Below are 16,992 nucleotides of genomic sequence, written 5' to 3' on the forward strand. Positions count from 1 at the left end.
TGTATTAGGAGATTGGTAGAATTTAAAAGTCACATATGCATATGTACAGAGTATATATAAGAAGTATATGTTTCACCATAGTGATAAAATACAAAAATTATGATTACTAAAATTTGCAGAATACATAAGTCAGTACATATGCATTTGTAGAGTGTATCAAGGCATTAGGACACATTATATTCAATTCAATGATATTAGATATTTACTTCCAAATTCAAAAAAGTAATATTACCAAGTGCCAAAGACTTTGTGGTCAAGTGGCACTCGGTGTCCCGATTAAACATGGATGATGGGAGTGGGTTCGAGCCTCAGTGGAGACAACTGTTGACTCGTTGTGCTTCAGTAGACTTGAGAAAGTAGCTTTCACACTTTCACATGAGACCTATAATACTTTTTAACAATAATGTAATACTTTTTTTATTTTTTTTGAAAAACAAACCAACATCAATAAATTACCAATGAACTAAATCTGAAATACAGATTGGGGGAATAGAATCCCACATACCAAGGACAGTAGATGAACCAGTCGCCCTGCAAGAACATAAGCTACATGATTCGCTGAGCTTACAACATGGCGAAGAAGAGTTACAAAAGGTACAGCTTCACATACCTTCAAATTTCAAATATAACAAGGGATAAGAAGAGTTACAAAGTCTTCGGCTACTGCAATTGAGACATTCAAAAAAAATAAGTTTGTAATTATATCATTATTGTGGGGATAACCAATTAAGATGCCTTAGAGATAAAAAAAATTTCAATTTTCTACCAAGTTAATAGAGAAAATAATAATGCTTTGAGCCTGTGTCCTTTGGTGTACACGATTTTGTGTGGTATATGGAGACTTAGAGACAAGTCTTTGATGACAACTAATTATAGAGAATTCACCATAGGAATTGTGAAGCCTAACATAGGCTCCTTCTATATATATTGCTCCCATAACCAAAACTCTAACCCCTTGCCAATACATTCAACTCACCATGAAACATAATACTTACAATAATATTATGCTGCTGCTCGTTTTTCTTCTATTCATTTGCAAATTTGAGTATTGTTATTCAAACAATAATGGTAGCTGCATTGAAGTGGAACGAGTTGCTCTTCTCAGGTTCAAGGACAGCCTAATCGACAGATCAAATCGTCTCTCCTCATGGACCGGTCTAGACTGTTGTGTGTGGGAAGGAGTTTCTTGTGGCTCTGTAACTGGTCATGTTTGGAAGCTTGACTTACATAACCCAGTTACATATGATGATGATGATGATAAGTATAACAACAATTGCTTGGGAGGTGAGATCAGTCATTCTCTAATCAACTTGACATATTTGAATTACCTTGATTTAAGTTTGAACAATTTCTCTGAGATCCAAATTCCTAAATTCTTGGGATCTTTCAAAAACTTGAGGTATCTTAAACTCTCAACCTCAGGTTTTGTGGGAAATATTCCCCCTCATGCATCTTGGGAATCTTTCGAGGCTAGAGTATCTCCACCTTGGATATTCTTCGGAAGGTCGCTTTTATGCTAATAACTTGATTACAAATACCTTGGATTGGTTCGCCAGTCTTTCTTCACTAAAAAGCCTTGACATGTCTATGGTTTTCATTCAACGAAGTGAAAATTTGTTTGGCACAATCAATAAACTTGTATCTCTCTCTTCTTTAAACTTGCATGAGTGTCAGCTTAAGATTACCAATCCTCCTTCACTTGTTAATTCCACTTCTCTCATCTCCCTGGATCTCGGTGAGAATGCATGCGATGCCATGACCCTTCTATGGTTATCTAATCTCACAAGACTTGAGAATCTCAATCTACCTCATAATTTAGCTTATAGCTTCAATTCTTCACTGTTAATTCCTTTTTGTAAGCTCTTCAATTTGGTCTCCATGGATCTCACTTGGAATAATTTTCAAGGTCTGATTCCCCATTGTCTTGGAAATTTGACTTCTTTAACCTCTCTTAACTTAGCAAGCAATAGGTTTGAAGGTTCAATTCCAAATAGCATAAGTGGTCTTTGTAGATTGCAAACTCTAGATTTATCTGATAATGACCTAAGTGGGTCGTTAACAGATTCCTTAGGAGCTCCATCTGAGTGTCTTTCATATAATTTGCAAATGTTATCCTTAGGCCTCAACCATTTTACTGGTCAACTACCAAATCAGTTATACATGTATAAAAATTTGAATAGGCTTTCTCTCTATTCAAATTCCCTCTCTGGTCCCATAGCAGATTCACTTGGAAATTTGTCAATGTTGTCTTTCTTAGATATTGGTTCCAACAATTTCAGTGGTAGCATTCCCACAAGTCTTGGACAACTTTCAAACCTTGACACTTTATATATAACCTATAATTCCTTCCAGGGCGTTCTCTCTGAATCACATTTTTCAAAACTTACCAATCTCAGGGTATTAGGACTAAATGCAAATTCATTACTTCATGTAAATTCATTACTTCTTGATGTAAGATCCAACTGGGTTCCTCCTTTTCAACTAAAAGAGATTTACATGCCTTCAATCAGAGTTGGCCCTCTCTTTCCGCAATGGCTTCGTACCCAAATAAAAGTTTATGCCCTAGACATGTCCAATGCAAGCATCTCAGATGCTATTCCTGATTGGTTTGGAAATTTATTCTGGACTTGCGAGTATATAGATCTCTCTAAAAATGATATTAGAGGAGAACTCCTCATGAGTGTTGAATTTGGTTACACGATTGAAATCATACTTTCAAGCAATCATTTGACTGGTGAAATTCTAAAGTGGTTATGCAATTTAAAATATTTAGTGATGCTTGATATTTTTTCAAATAAATTGTTTGGAGAAATACCTTCATGCTTTGGAAAACTACAAGAGTTGGGATATTTAAATTTGGGGAATAACCATTTATTTGGTCACATTCCAAGTTCATTGGGATCTCTAAGTAACCTCTACTCTCTGCACTTGCAGAACAACAAATTTGAAGGGGGACTCCCTTCAAGCTTGCAAAATTTAAGAAGGTTGATCACCTTGGATTTAAGTGAAAATGGATTAATGGATGTTATTCCCTCTTGGATTGGAGAAAACCTAGCAAGTCTGAGGTTTCTTAATTTTCAGAAAAATAAATTCTTTGGAGATATTCCATTTCAATTGTGTTATCTGAAAGCTCTTCAGGTGTTGAACTTGGCAAATAACAACATATCTGGGCCTATCCCTCGGTATTTCAACAACTTCACTGCAATGGCTAATGGCTCAATAGATGGCTCTGATGCATTCGATGCAGATGATGAGGAAAACATTCAAGAAGATATAAAAGGATTGGAATTGGAATATACTACAAACCTTAGATTTCTGAAATCCATTGACCTTTCTGGGAATCATATCACCGGAGAGATCCCATTAGAAGTAATGAGTTTGTGTGCATTGAGTAATCTAAATCTTTCTAGAAATAATTTGAGTGGGACTATCCCTCAAACAATTGGCAATATGAGCAAAATTGAATCTCTTGATTTGTCAATGAATGTCCTCTCCGGTCCCATTCCTCAGAGCTTATCATCTTTGAATTTTTTGAGCTATCTGAATCTGTCATTTAACAAGTTAAATGGAAGAATACCAACGGGGCATCAACTCCAAACCCTCGATGATCCATCCATTTACATTGGGAACGAAGGACTTTGTGGTGTCCCACTTTTGAAGAGTTGCCTTGGTGATGATAAACCGTCATTTGTTAAGCAGCCTACAGAAACCAAATTAACCAATGATGATCATGAGTTTTTGATGTGGTTCTACGTTGGTTTGGGACCTGGTTTCTTCGTTGGATTCATTGGAGTATTATGTACTCTATTGTTCAAGACATCTTGGCGCTATGCATACTTCAAATGTCTGGAGATCACTCTCAACAAAGTTTTACGTGGCATTTCAATTAAACGGAAAAGGTTAGTCCTCCATCAAATGCTATATATTTTTAGTCAATACGAATTCAATGATTACATATACTACTGAAGTTGAGCTTAAAAATTCTTCGACTATCAAGCCCAAATTATTATATTAGAGGGAATTCATAGATTATGTATTTTGCTGAACTAATAAGGCAATAACTAAATAAATAAAAAAGATTGCTTTAGTCAATACAAATTCAATAAAGTTTTGTGTGATACCAATTAATTAACGTAACTCTGATCTGCTATAATATACACCAAATAAATAGATTCCATTGTGCTTTGTTTCATGGAGAAAGTTGTATTATATTCGTAAATGTGGCGTTTATATTAATGACGATTCTTATTTTATAACATATTTTGCAGGTAAGTCAGCGGTTGGGTGTTTATCGTATTTGTTGTTATGTTTTTAGTGTGTTCGTTATTTTTCTTATGTTGTGGTGTGGCTGCTTCAAACTTCTGAGATTCCCAGAAAGGCCAAAGATCTGAGAAGCCGCTATTTGTTGTAGTGTGTTGTCGATTTTAATTTGATAGAATTTGTAATTGATGTCCATCTTCAACTTTATATATGTCATTTATGATCAGATCATATTCAATGTCATGCTCTATTTTCATTGCTACACTTTACTTTTCTTCTACTCTCCTAAACTTTACTTTCTACCTTTAGTTGCGAAGAAAACTAACCATAATAACAATAATAATAATAATAATAATACACCCGGTCATTTCTCCATTTCCATAATCACCAAAATATGATTGCAAAGCACTTGCCACTCGATCAGCTTGATGGTTTAATGTTTTGCATATATATTACTAATTAAAATAAATTTACAATTTTATTTTTAGTGAGAGCAAGTAATGATAAGTCTTACCATTATTCATATTCATTAGTTTGAGTCGAAGTTCTAATCAATATTTATATTCATTGGTTATGAATCAAAATTACATCATCTGAAGCAAGATTCTATTCAACGTAACTAATTTACAGAAAGTAGATTTTTTTATGAGATTACTATTTATTAAATTACTCTTCTCTCCGATCCAATAAATATTTTTTTTATTACTACTAATTCTATTACAATGTAGTATCTGTCCATACATATTTTCTCAACTTACTGAAGTACAAAAAGTCAATGCTCCCACCGGAGTTTTTCTCCATTGAATGCTTAATTTCACTAATCTAAGGTTAGCTCAATCTAAATTAAGTAATGTTATAAAAGTTAGTCATGAAGGAAAGAAGCAAACTATGGTCATGATGAAGTCTTTGGAAAGTAAAATAGCAACTTGCCAAGAAAAATAGCATATGGTTGCGAAGAAATTGTTGAAAGTGGGAAATATGTCTACTGTGGACTAGGGGCAAGAAATTATGCTGGTTAATTATTCAAATGTATATTTGTTAAACATTATTGTATGATATATTTAATTTTACAGTCTAAATTACAAATATTTAACTAAAGCATTAACAAAGCCTTAAAAGAAGAAAGAAAAAAAAAAAAGAGAGAGAGAGAGTGATAAGGAATGGTAAAATGTATCATTTGTAATATCATTGGTAACACAAATTCACTAATTTAATTGTTTTTCTTAATTTTGTATTCTATTGTTTAAAAGTAGAGAAAAAAAAAACTCATGAATCTTATGACTACTAAAAATTTTAAAACAAATAGTATATATGTCAATAAAAGTAGACAAACAAACATAATAATATGTATCAAAGTAATAATAAGGTATTAAAATTCTCAACCAAAGGGTAAGATAATAAGTTTAATTATATTAAGTTGGTTATAATTCACATTTTGAGTGTATATTGTAAAATGAAAATGTAATTATATCAAAATGATACTTTAGTTGTGTTGTAATGACGCTAAAGTGTATATAAAATGAAATTAAATAACAATTTCACATATTTGAGTGTATATTGTCCAATTAATTAAAACGTAGTTGAATTAGAATTATAATTATAATTTAGTGGTGTTGTAATAAGACTACAGTGAGTATAAAATGAAATTCAATAACATGTCTCGTTGTAATAAGAATATTGTATATTTGTATGTATAATGTCGAATGAAATTGTAGTTGAAAAAATTAAACTTTAATTGTGCTTAAATAAAATTACAATGTATATAAATTGAAACTAAATGCATTATACTAACCGAACTAAATACACGAAACGAGTGCCGCTTCTTTTCATTAAAAGATAACACCGTTTTAAACCATGGTCTACGCTAAAATTTTCCCTCGCAATAGATGTTGTATAAAAAGTTTTACAAGTCTTTGAGTCTTTGTCCTTTGGTACAAAGTCTAGTGGGTACAGCATCAAGGGATAAGATCGAAGACTTCACATCTCCCACCAAAGGCACAAGATAAAGCATCTACTTTAGCACTCCCACTGCAATTTGTCTTTAATCAATTCTGATTTCTGATGTCTTTAATCTACTTTAGCACTCCCATGCCTAATTTATTCAAAAAAAGAAAAAGACAAGAGGAAAGTGAAAGTGGAAGACACGCAAAAAAAAAATTTGTGAACCTACTAAAGCACAAAAAATCAACAGTCGCCTACATTGAGACTCAAACCCACTCTCTTTCATATGGGGTGTAAAGTCTTTAGCAAAATGGCAAACTTGTTATTTCTTTAAAAATTGAGAGCAATTAAAACACATGATATAATGCTTTAGTAGACGAGATCATCCCTGGCGTAGTCAAGTTCACTTCTTATAGTATTAAGACCAACATCAATAGTGCCTACACACGGGCATAATTTACTGTTTCAATAAGTAGTATTTCAGAGAAGAGATCTAGATTTGAATCTTGACATTGACAGCAAGAGTATTATGTTTAAAGCGGACAGATATTTTGTGCACACTAACATTTAATCATGTCTATTAAACCATTGAGTCACTCCGATTTACTGAAAAAAATCACAAATGCATGCACACCGTACCGTGAAGATTGGGCAAGAAAATGTGCAACTTTAGTGCATATTTCTTTACACATGCACTGCATAATCAAAAGACAAAAGTACTTCAAATTACTTTTTTTCTTTTTTTTTTTAATGCAAATCTCTCAGCTAATTTAAACAATATTGTTTCTAAAGAATTCTTTTGTGATATGATATCAGGTATACTGCTAAAGTATATTCTGATTTAATAATAATATTTTAGTGTTCAATTTTATTTTTATTTCGTATTTGAATTCTTTGCATATCAGGTGTTAGCTTAAATTCCTTTACATTTTATGCTTAAATTCCTTTACTACTACTAAAATTTTATCTTAATATTTTATAAATTGTATAAATTATATTATTATTCTTGTTTATCTTAGTTTGTTGAATTGGTTAGAATTAGTTTATCCTAATCATCCTATTTAATTAATAAAATCAATTCTAATATATTCTAACAGCAATTGTTGATTCCCGTGGCCACAACAGAAGGATGCTTAGTAAAACTTGATTTTAAGGAATTAACTAATAAATGATAAATGTTTAAAAAAAACTAATAAATGATAAATCTTTGAAAAGAGATATCTATACATATTACTGATAATTTGAACGTATGTGTAGTACAAGATATATAATATAGGTAAATTTATATGTATATAATTACTATAATAATATGTGCGTATTAATAAATTGTTTTTAAATAATAATAATACAAAATATTATGTTTAGTAAAACTTGCAGAATATTGAAGTCAGTGCATGCATATGCATTTGTAGATTGTAAATATTTTCTCTGTCATAGCGGAAAAAATGACGAAAAAAATAGGGAAAATGACACTTTTTCCCCCTGAGTTGTTTACTTATAGCACATTTTTCCCCTATGTTATTTATGTAAGTACTTTATCTCCCTCAATTGTTTATAAAGTGGCTATTTCTTCCCCTTTCTCTTAAATAAATGTTTGGGCTGTTAAAAATAAGGGTAAAAATGATATTTCACTTTTTAAATTTTTTATTTTTATTTTAGGATGTATGATTAATACACTAATTCAGTAAAATAACTACCACCTTCCTTTATTTCTCCAGTTCGGAGCCATTATTGTTCTTCCTAATTTCCAACACCAACATCACATTTGTTCAATTCTCAATAGCTGCATATTCAAATTCCAGTACGTACATTATATAGGCTAAGGCCAGCGGAGCCAAAAACATATTCTATATATACTTGTTGTTGACATTGATCCTCGTAAGACCCAAGAACTAGTTGGTGACGTCGTAGTTGCTCCGATCCACAAGACCGTCCCGCCATTGATGAAAGTCGTAGCTTTGCTGTCAATCTTAGGCTCGGCGACCCAGTTTCGCCGGTCTTCGTAAATCGGCCAAACTTTATATGCCTTCAGGACGAAATCGTCTCTGTAGTATTTGTCTCCCTTTCGAATCCTCAGGTTCGCTTTCGCCTTGCTTTTAAACATTCAATTCCCATGATTGAAAACGAGGATTTCTTGCAGGCGAAACTGGGTGACCGAGCCTGGGATTGCGTAAATCTATGTTGTCGTGTATGGATGAGGCGTTGCGTCATCCTAGTGAGCACAACAATCGTGAGACAAACTTTATCAGTCAGAGGTTACGCATAATTCTGGCTGCATTCTTTGTGCCATTGGTGGTGATCTCCTCTGCTGCGACAGCTGTATCTCAACGTATCATCAGCCCTCCATGGATATAATACACGTACTGCAATATGATTATGCAGCTAGTGTGAATTGAACAAATGTGATGTTCGTGTTGGAAATTAGGAATAACAATGGCTACGGAACTGGAGAAATAAAGGAAGGTGGTAGTTATTTTACTGAATTAGTGTATTAATCATCCATCCTAAAATAAAAAATAAAAATTAAAAAAGTGAAATATCATTTTTACCCTTACTTTTAACAGCCAAAACATTTATTTAAGAGAAAAGGGAAGAAATAGCCACTTTATAAACAATTGAGGGGGATAAAGTGCATAGATAACATAGGGGGAAAATGTGCTATAAGTAAACAACTTAGGGGGAAAAAGTGTCATTTTCCCAAAAAAATATATGCATATAGTGAGGACACATACAATTCAATGCTATTTAATATTTACTTCCAAATTTAAAAAAAAAAAAAAAATCTTCACAAGCAAAACATTTGTTTAAATTTCATTAGTGATAACTGATAAGTATCCATCGTCTTGCCAAGAAAAATTAACAATAATTTTTTGCTAAAAATTGTGGGAAGGGGGAATTATGAGTACCGTTAAGTTTGGGCAAGAAATTATGCAAATCATTCAATTATAGGTTAGCATCTGACAATGCAACATTGATAGACTAGCAATGAAGTTTTCAAGAATATATATCTTCTGTAACTTTAATTTGGCAGTCACTTTTTAAAAACTAAAAATCACCGTGTAATAATTCAATTTTATTTTCCTCAAAAAAATAATTCAATTTTATACCATTATTGCAAATATATATAAAATAAAGATGGAACATAATATTTGTTAAAAAATAATTTATCAAAATAAAAAATATTCACTTAAAAATTACATTCTCCATACATACATAGATTTGAAATCATCCATAAAGATTAATTTAAATATTAAAACTACTACAGTTAATTGTCATTTTGAAATTTTATATAGGAGGAGAAAATTATTCCTTCTGTGTGATTAAAAACAATGTTAATAAAGCAGGGTTTAACATGGGAGGGGGAAGAAAGCATACCAAAAGAACCGTCAAACATATTATGCTATATATATAACTGACATATGCTGCTTCCATACACAAAACTCAAAGCAACTGAAAAAAAAAAAATCGTATTTACTTTTGAGACACCATGAAACATACCAAACATAATATTATGCTAGTGCTTATTTTTCTTGTGTTCATTTGCAAATTTGAGTATTGTTACTCAAATAATGCTGCTAGTTGCGTTGAAGGGGAACGGATTGCTCTTCTCCAATTCAAGGAAAGCTTAATTGATATATCCAACCGTCTCTCTTCATGGAGCGGTCTTGATTGTTGTGAATGGGAGGGAATTTCTTGTAGCTCAATAACTGGCCATGTCCTAAAGCTTGATTTGCACAACCTAGTTTCACCTCCTCATGATATTGATGACGACTATTACGGTGGTTTGCCATCAAACTATAGCAACAACTGCTTGGGAGGTGAGATCAATCATTCTCTTATCAATTTAACACATTTGAATTACCTTGATCTAAGCCTCAACAATTTTTCTAAGATCCGAATTCCTGAATTTTTCGGATCTTTCAAAAACTTGAGGTATCTTAACATCTCAAGCTCTGGTTTTGTGGGAAATATTCCCACTCATCTTGGAAATCTTTCAAGCTTAGAGTATCTCCACCTTGGAAAGGCTTTGGTTAGAGTTCCATCTTATAATGATTTGGCTACGGATAACTTGGACTGGTTGGCTAGCCTTTCTTCCCTAAAAAGCATTGACATGTCTTGGATTTTAATTCGGCATAGTGAAGATTGGTTACGCACAATCAACAAGCTTGTGTCTTTATCTTCTTTAAACTTGGCTGGTTGTCACCTCAACACAACTAGTCCTTTTTCACATGTTAACTCCACCTCTCTATTCTCCCTTGATCTCAGTGACAATAGTTTGGATTCTGCAATCTTTCCATGGTTGTCTAATCTCACAAGACTAGAGCATTTGAATCTAGGCTTCAACTATCTTAATTCTAGCATGCTAGAAATCTTTGATCCCTTAGCCTCTCTAAAGGTCCTTGAACTTTCTGGAAATTCCTTAGCAGGCACACTGGTTCCGTTGTGTAAGTTGCACAATTTGGTTTTCATGGATCTTTATTCTAACAATTTTCATGGTTCAATTCCCAATTCTCTTGGAAACTTGACTTATTTAACCTTTCTTGATTTAAGTAATAATAAGTTTACAAGTTCGATTCCCAATTCTCTTGGAAACTTGATTTCTTTAACCTCTCTTAGTTTAAGTGCTAATAGCTTTACAGGTTCAGTTCCCAATTCTCTTGGAAACTTGACTTCTTTAACCTCTCTTGATTTAAGTGGTAATAGGTTTGCAAGTCCAATTTCCAATTCTCTTGGAAACTTGACTTCTTTAACCTTTCTTAGTTTAAGTGATAATAGCTTTGCAGGTTCAATTCCCAATTCTCTTGGAAATTTGACTTCTTTAACTTTTCTTAGTTTAAGTGATAATCGCTTTGCAGGTTCAGTTCCCAATTCTCTTGGAAACTTGACTTCTTTAAGCTCTCTTTATTTAAGTAGTAATAGGTTTGCAGGTTCAATTCCCAATTCTCTCGGAAACTTGACTTCTTTAACCTCTCTTAGTTTAAGTGATAATATCTTTACAGGTTCAATTCCAAATACCATTGGTAGTCTTTGTAGATTGCAAGTGCTTGATTTCTCTATGAATAAATTGACGGACTCCATTGCAGTTCTTTCTGATTGCCAATTAAATAGTTTGAAAGAATTGAAGTTAGATTCTAACAATTTCATTGGTCAACTTCCAAACCAGTTGTACAAGTATAAGAATCTGGAAGTCCTTTCTGTGTCTTCAAACTCCTTCTCTGGTCCAATAATTGAGTCACTTGGAAATTTGTCAATGTTGCAAACCCTGGATATTAGTAACAATAAGTTTAGTGGTAGTGTTCCCTCTAGTCTTGGTGAACTTTCAAATCTTGAAGCGTTATATATATCTAATAATTTATTCGTAGGTGTCCTCTCTGAATTTCACTTTTCAAAACTCAGTATGCTTAAATTTTTGGTCATATCTAGTAATTTGTTTGTTTGGAATGTAAGCTCCACCTGGGTTCCTCCTTTCCAACTCTCTTTCATAGTAATGGAATCCATCAAAATTGGTCCTCACTTTCCTCTTTGGCTTCGTACTCAAAGAAATGTTGTATACCTGTTTATGTCTAATGCCAGCATCTCAAGTGCTATCCCTGATTGGTTCGAGAAATTTTTGTGGAATAGCCATGAATTAGATCTCTCTAAAAATCAGATAAGTGGAGAGCTTCCCTTGAAACCACATGTTGAAGGTTACATGCACATGCATTCTCTTTCTCTTTCAAACAATTATTTGAGTGGTGGCATCCCCAAGTGGCTATGTAGTTTAAAACATTTGCAGATTCTTGCTCTGTCAACAAATCAGTTATATGGAGAAATACCTCCATGCTTAGGAAAACTACAAAACTTGGAAGTTCTTGACTTCGGGAATAACAATCTAAGTGGCCACATTCCAAATTCATTGGGATCTCTACAATTGCTATCCTCTATGCACTTGCAAAGTAATGAACTTGAAGGGAAACTCCCAGGAACCATGCAGAATTTAACAAGCCTGCAAATCTTGGATTTGAGTGAAAATAAATTTATGGATGTTATCCCTTCATGGATTGGGGAAAAATTATTGAGTTTGAAATATCTTGTCTTTTATAGAAATAAGTTCTATGGGGATATTCCATTGCAACTATGTCAACTGCATGATCTTCAATTGCTAAATTTGGCAAATAACAACATATCAGGATACATCCCACAGTGTTTTGGAAACTTTACTGCAATGGCTTTTGACACATATAATCCGTACGGCGGATATTCCGGTGGAACGTATGAAGATGAAATTGATGAAGTCATAAAAGGATTAACATTGCGGTACACTAAAAACCTTCAATTCCTAAGATCTATAGATCTTTCAGGGAATCATATTGCTGGAAAGATCCCAATTGAGATAATGAGTTTGCATGCATTGCAGAACTTGAATGTTTCTAGAAATAATCTGAGTGGAACAATCCCTGAGACAATTGGTAATTTGAGCAAAATTGAATCACTTGATTTATCTAGAAATGAACTCTCTGGTCCCATTCCACCAAGCTTGTCATCTTTGAATTTTTTGAGCCACTTGAACTTATCATTCAACCATTTATATGGGAGAATACCAACAGGAAGTCAACTTCAAACTCTCAATGATCCATCCATTTACATGGGCAACGAAGGACTTTGTGGTGCCCCTCTTCCAAAGGATTGCCCCAATGATGTACCAACTTTTGTTAATCAATCTACAAAAATCAATAGTGATGACCACCATGAGTTTTTCATGTGGTTCTATGCTGGTATGGGGTCTGGTTTCTTTGTTGGATTCATTGGAGTATTAAGCATTCTACTGTTTGTAAGGTCTTGGAGCTATGCGTACTTCAAATTTTTAGAGATGGCTTACAACAAAATACTGGATTATTTTTTTTATTAAAGGTCAGTTTTCAATATGCTTTAAACAAATAGCTTTTTTATTCAATATATATTTGTGGGTGTGCATACATGCAAACATCTTATTGTTATTATTATTATTATTATTATTATTATTATTATTATTATTATTATTATTATTATTATTTACCATGTATGCCTATTTTTTACAAGCTAGATAAAAAAGAATGACACGTCTATTCACATTTTTCAGGTCAATGAGCAATTGTGTGTTGAAGGTATTTGTCATTGGTCTTTAATGTGGATTACTCTTGACATGCTGGAAGGGAGTTTCTTCCTCTAACCTGAAAGGCAAAAGAGTAGGTTTGATTTTGATATAATTTGCAATTGATGTTCATCTTATTTATTATTGGTTTTTCAATGTCATGTTTATTGTATGTCATATTTAAAACTTGTAAACAAATTCTTATTGAGATGTGTGTTTAATATCATATTATGTTTCTATTGTTGCATATATATATTTTTTAGTTCTTTAGTTTTTTTCGTAATGATGATTAGAATATTCATCTGATTTGAAGAAACAATTTAAATGAATTATTATTAACATTATATTAAACTAGTAATTGTTGGCCTCGAGTTTGTTGTCACTTGATTTGTCAAACCCAACTAACTAGTCATTGTAATTGTGAATCTTCAATTCCCTAGTAAAAATGTCATATGAGGAACAGGTTTCTCAATTGTTTATAATGGGAACCAGAAGTTCAGTGACCTTTATAAAGGTTGTTGAAGCAAATGACAAATTCAAGCAAGGTACATAGTTGCAAAGCACATACAAGAAAATTAATGGTGATTTGAAGTGAACATTCTTTTTATCATAGATATGATGAAGTAAGCATAAAATTAAAGGAAATGTGGAGTCCAAAACAATGATAGTAGCTATTTTTAAGATGTCATCATCAATATGGAATCTTCTAATAATTCAAACCATATGGGCTAGTTAAGTCATGTCATCTCATAATGGTTATCATCTAAAACCACACATTTTATTGCGGACCATGCATCAAAACGACGTCGTTTTGATTAATGAAAATAAATGGTCGGAACGACCTCCGTTTCGCGCCGTTAACTTTCAGTTTATATACACTTCAGTTCCATTTCAACACAACTGGAGTTCCTTTCGATATAACTGCGATTTTATTCGACATTATACACTCAAATATGTGAAATTGTTATTCAGTTTCCTTTCAACACAAGTACATTTTCTTTTATAATACACTACAGTTTCCTTTCAACACAAGTACAATATCATTTCAATATAACTACAGTTTCATTGGGCAATATTCACGCAAAAATGTGAAACTGTTATTCAGTTTCATTTTATATACACTGCAGTTTCCTTTCAACACAACTACAGTTTCATTTCGATATAACTACACTTTCATTTGATAATATAAAAACAAATGTGAGGCAGTATATTTTGAGATGAACTGTAATATCATTTACGAAGCTCCGTTAAAACTTATGACATTTGTTTCTCTTACTTAATGAAATGACAGCGTTTTGTAACCATGGTCCAACGTATAACTACTCATCTAAAATCATCTAAAACCATTGATACATTAGCACTGAAATTTTGAAGATTCTTTTCTTGTAATTTAATTTTGGGACGATCATCTTAAAAAAAAGGGTAAGATCATGTGTAATAAAAGAATTTGATTTTTTAATATATAATTGCAAATATTAAATAAAGAACATAATATTTATTAAAAACATTTATCAAAATATAAAATATTCAAAAAAGATACAATTCAAATATTCACTTGACGTAAAAACTTGCATGATGGATTCCAAAAACAGATATAGGTCAACAAAGTAGGTTTAAATAATTTGAGAATGGACACACATGTTTCAATTTGGTATCATGGTTAAATTTATGCAAGAGGACTCACATACGTGATGGGATGTGTTTAGCATATAATATATAAACATAAATACACAATGTAATAATAAAAATTATTCATGAAATTAAAAAAAAAAATTAAAAAAAAAACAAACAAACAAACAAACCATACATATTACTGTATTAGTGTTAGTAGCTATTTTAAGATGTCATCATCAATATGGAATCTTCTAATAATTCAAACCATATGGGCTAGTTAAGTCATGTCATCTCATAGTGGTTAGTGGTTTAGTGGTTACCATCTAAAACCAAAAATTTTACTGTGGACCATGCATCAAAACTACGTCGTTTTGATTAATGAAAGCAAACCGCTGAAACGGCATCCGTTCCGCGCCGTTAACTTTCAGTTTATATACTTTGTAAGAATATAATGTAATACTTTACACACACATATAGAGAGAAAGATTCATAATAAATTATTATTATATGTGTAAAAAAAAATAGTGTACACACGAACACACTTGTTTTATTAGTATTCATTTATTATATATCTTTATATATCTTTTATAATTTAAAATGCATAATGAATTAAACTTCTTTATAGGCTAGTGCCTCAGGAATTCAATTATATTTTTATCTAATTGTATTAGTTTTTGGTTTATGAAAATAGAAAAGGAGCAACACCAATAACATAATGAACAAACACTCAATACAATTTATATTACCAACACAATTTTAGTTCCACTTAAGGACTAATATCATTGACTCTTATTTAATTTTAGAGTTATGTTCAAGCTTATAAAAAGAATCTATGTGATAATTACAATTTTAGTATTTTTTTTTATTAAATTTAAATGTAATATTAATAAACATAGAGTTGTGGGTTGGGTATTACTCGCACTCGCAAAATTCCTGTGAGGGAGAATGGGGTAGAAATTTCATTACTCGCACGGATGCAAGTGTGAGGAGTGGGTTGGGAATGCGGGTGTAAGGACTAGGATTTATCCCTACACCCGACCCAACCCGATACATTGACATTCCTACTTTTTTTTTTTTTTTGAAATATTTGACATTCCTACTTAAGATGTATCAAAAACAAAAACTTTAATTCTCAACCAAGTTGAGATAACAAGATATTAATTTTACAACCAATTTGAGATGACAAGTGCAATTAATTATTTCAATTAATTTCTCAACCAAGTTGAGATGACAAGATAAGACTTAGTGATAAGTCTTCCATGACAATAATTATCAATTTCTCAACTAAGTTGAGATGACAAGATAAGACTTAGGAACAAGTCTTCCATGACAATTAATGACAAGATTATGACATTCCATTTAAAGTAACATAATAATGGGTTAAAGTACCTACGAGGTCCCTGTACTATAATGTTTTGTTCAATTTAGTCCATATACTTTAAAAATTGATGCAATTAAAAACAATAGTTAACGGTGTTAATATTACCGTTAACTTAAGTTACATGACGCTGATATCATCATTGTTACATAATGATATTTATATTCCTACTAATATATTACTTTATAAATATTCAAAATTATTATTTTTTACCACCACTATATTAAAATAGTATGTCCAAAATAAATAATTAAAACCATATTCTTAATGAGATTTGGACACTTGATGTTAGCATGCTTGTAATTATTTATTTTGGACAAATTAATGTAATATATTAATGGTAAAAATAATTAATTTTAAATATTTATAAAATAATATATGAGTTGGAATATAAATATCATAATGTGACAGCAATAATGTCAGTGCCACGTAAGCTAAGTTAACTGTAATATTAACATCGTTAACTATTGTCCTTAGTTTCACAACTTTTTAAAGTAAAGGGACTAAGTTGAACATAATAAAAATGCAATTACTAAGTTGAACAAGGTCTATTGTACAGTAACTTCATATGTACTTTGACCCACAATAATGCTATCAAACTACAAGATACTTCAGTACAATTAATAATTACATGTAATTAAATCAAATTCACTGTTGTGCCAACACCGAGGCAAAATTAAAGCCAAGT

General features: G+C 31.9%; 2 protein-coding genes and 1 long non-coding RNA gene across 3 annotated transcripts; all 3 read left to right on the forward strand.

Moving 5' to 3' along the window:
- Positions 1-988: 988 nt before the first annotated feature.
- Positions 989-4,522, forward strand: LOC116004976 (receptor-like protein EIX2). The gene is made up of 2 exons (XM_031245183.1): positions 989-3,899; positions 4,269-4,522. Exons 1-2 carry the CDS (start codon positions 1,447-1,449, stop codon positions 4,270-4,272), a joined length of 2,457 nt encoding a protein of 818 aa, XP_031101043.1. The 5' UTR covers positions 989-1,446; the 3' UTR covers positions 4,273-4,522.
- A 3,370-nt stretch (positions 4,523-7,892) lies between these two features.
- LOC116005087 lies at positions 7,893-8,743 on the forward strand. The gene is made up of 2 exons (XR_004094882.1): positions 7,893-8,278; positions 8,342-8,743. It is a non-coding gene; the product is annotated as an uncharacterized LOC116005087 (long non-coding RNA).
- Positions 8,744-9,712: 969 nt separating this feature from the next.
- LOC116004704 (receptor-like protein EIX2) lies at positions 9,713-13,384 on the forward strand. Its single transcript, XM_031244863.1, has 2 exons — positions 9,713-13,092; positions 13,301-13,384. The coding sequence occupies exon 1, from the start codon at positions 9,713-9,715 to the stop codon at positions 13,088-13,090; it is 3,378 nt and encodes a 1,125-aa protein (XP_031100723.1). The 3' UTR covers positions 13,091-13,092; positions 13,301-13,384.
- The last annotated feature ends 3,608 nt before the right edge of the window (positions 13,385-16,992 follow it).

This window comes from Ipomoea triloba, chromosome 14 (genome assembly GCF_003576645.1).
Source record: "Ipomoea triloba cultivar NCNSP0323 chromosome 14, ASM357664v1".
NCBI lineage: Eukaryota > Viridiplantae > Streptophyta > Magnoliopsida > Solanales > Convolvulaceae > Ipomoea > Ipomoea triloba.

Bases quoted from the DNA above. Each gene is read 5' to 3' on its own strand.
- LOC116004976 (XM_031245183.1), top strand. From the start codon at position 1,447: ATGCATCTTGGGAATCTTTCGAGGCTAGAGTATCTCCACCTTGGATAT.
- LOC116004704 (XM_031244863.1), top strand. From the start codon at position 9,713: ATGCTAGTGCTTATTTTTCTTGTGTTCATTTGCAAATTTGAGTATTGT.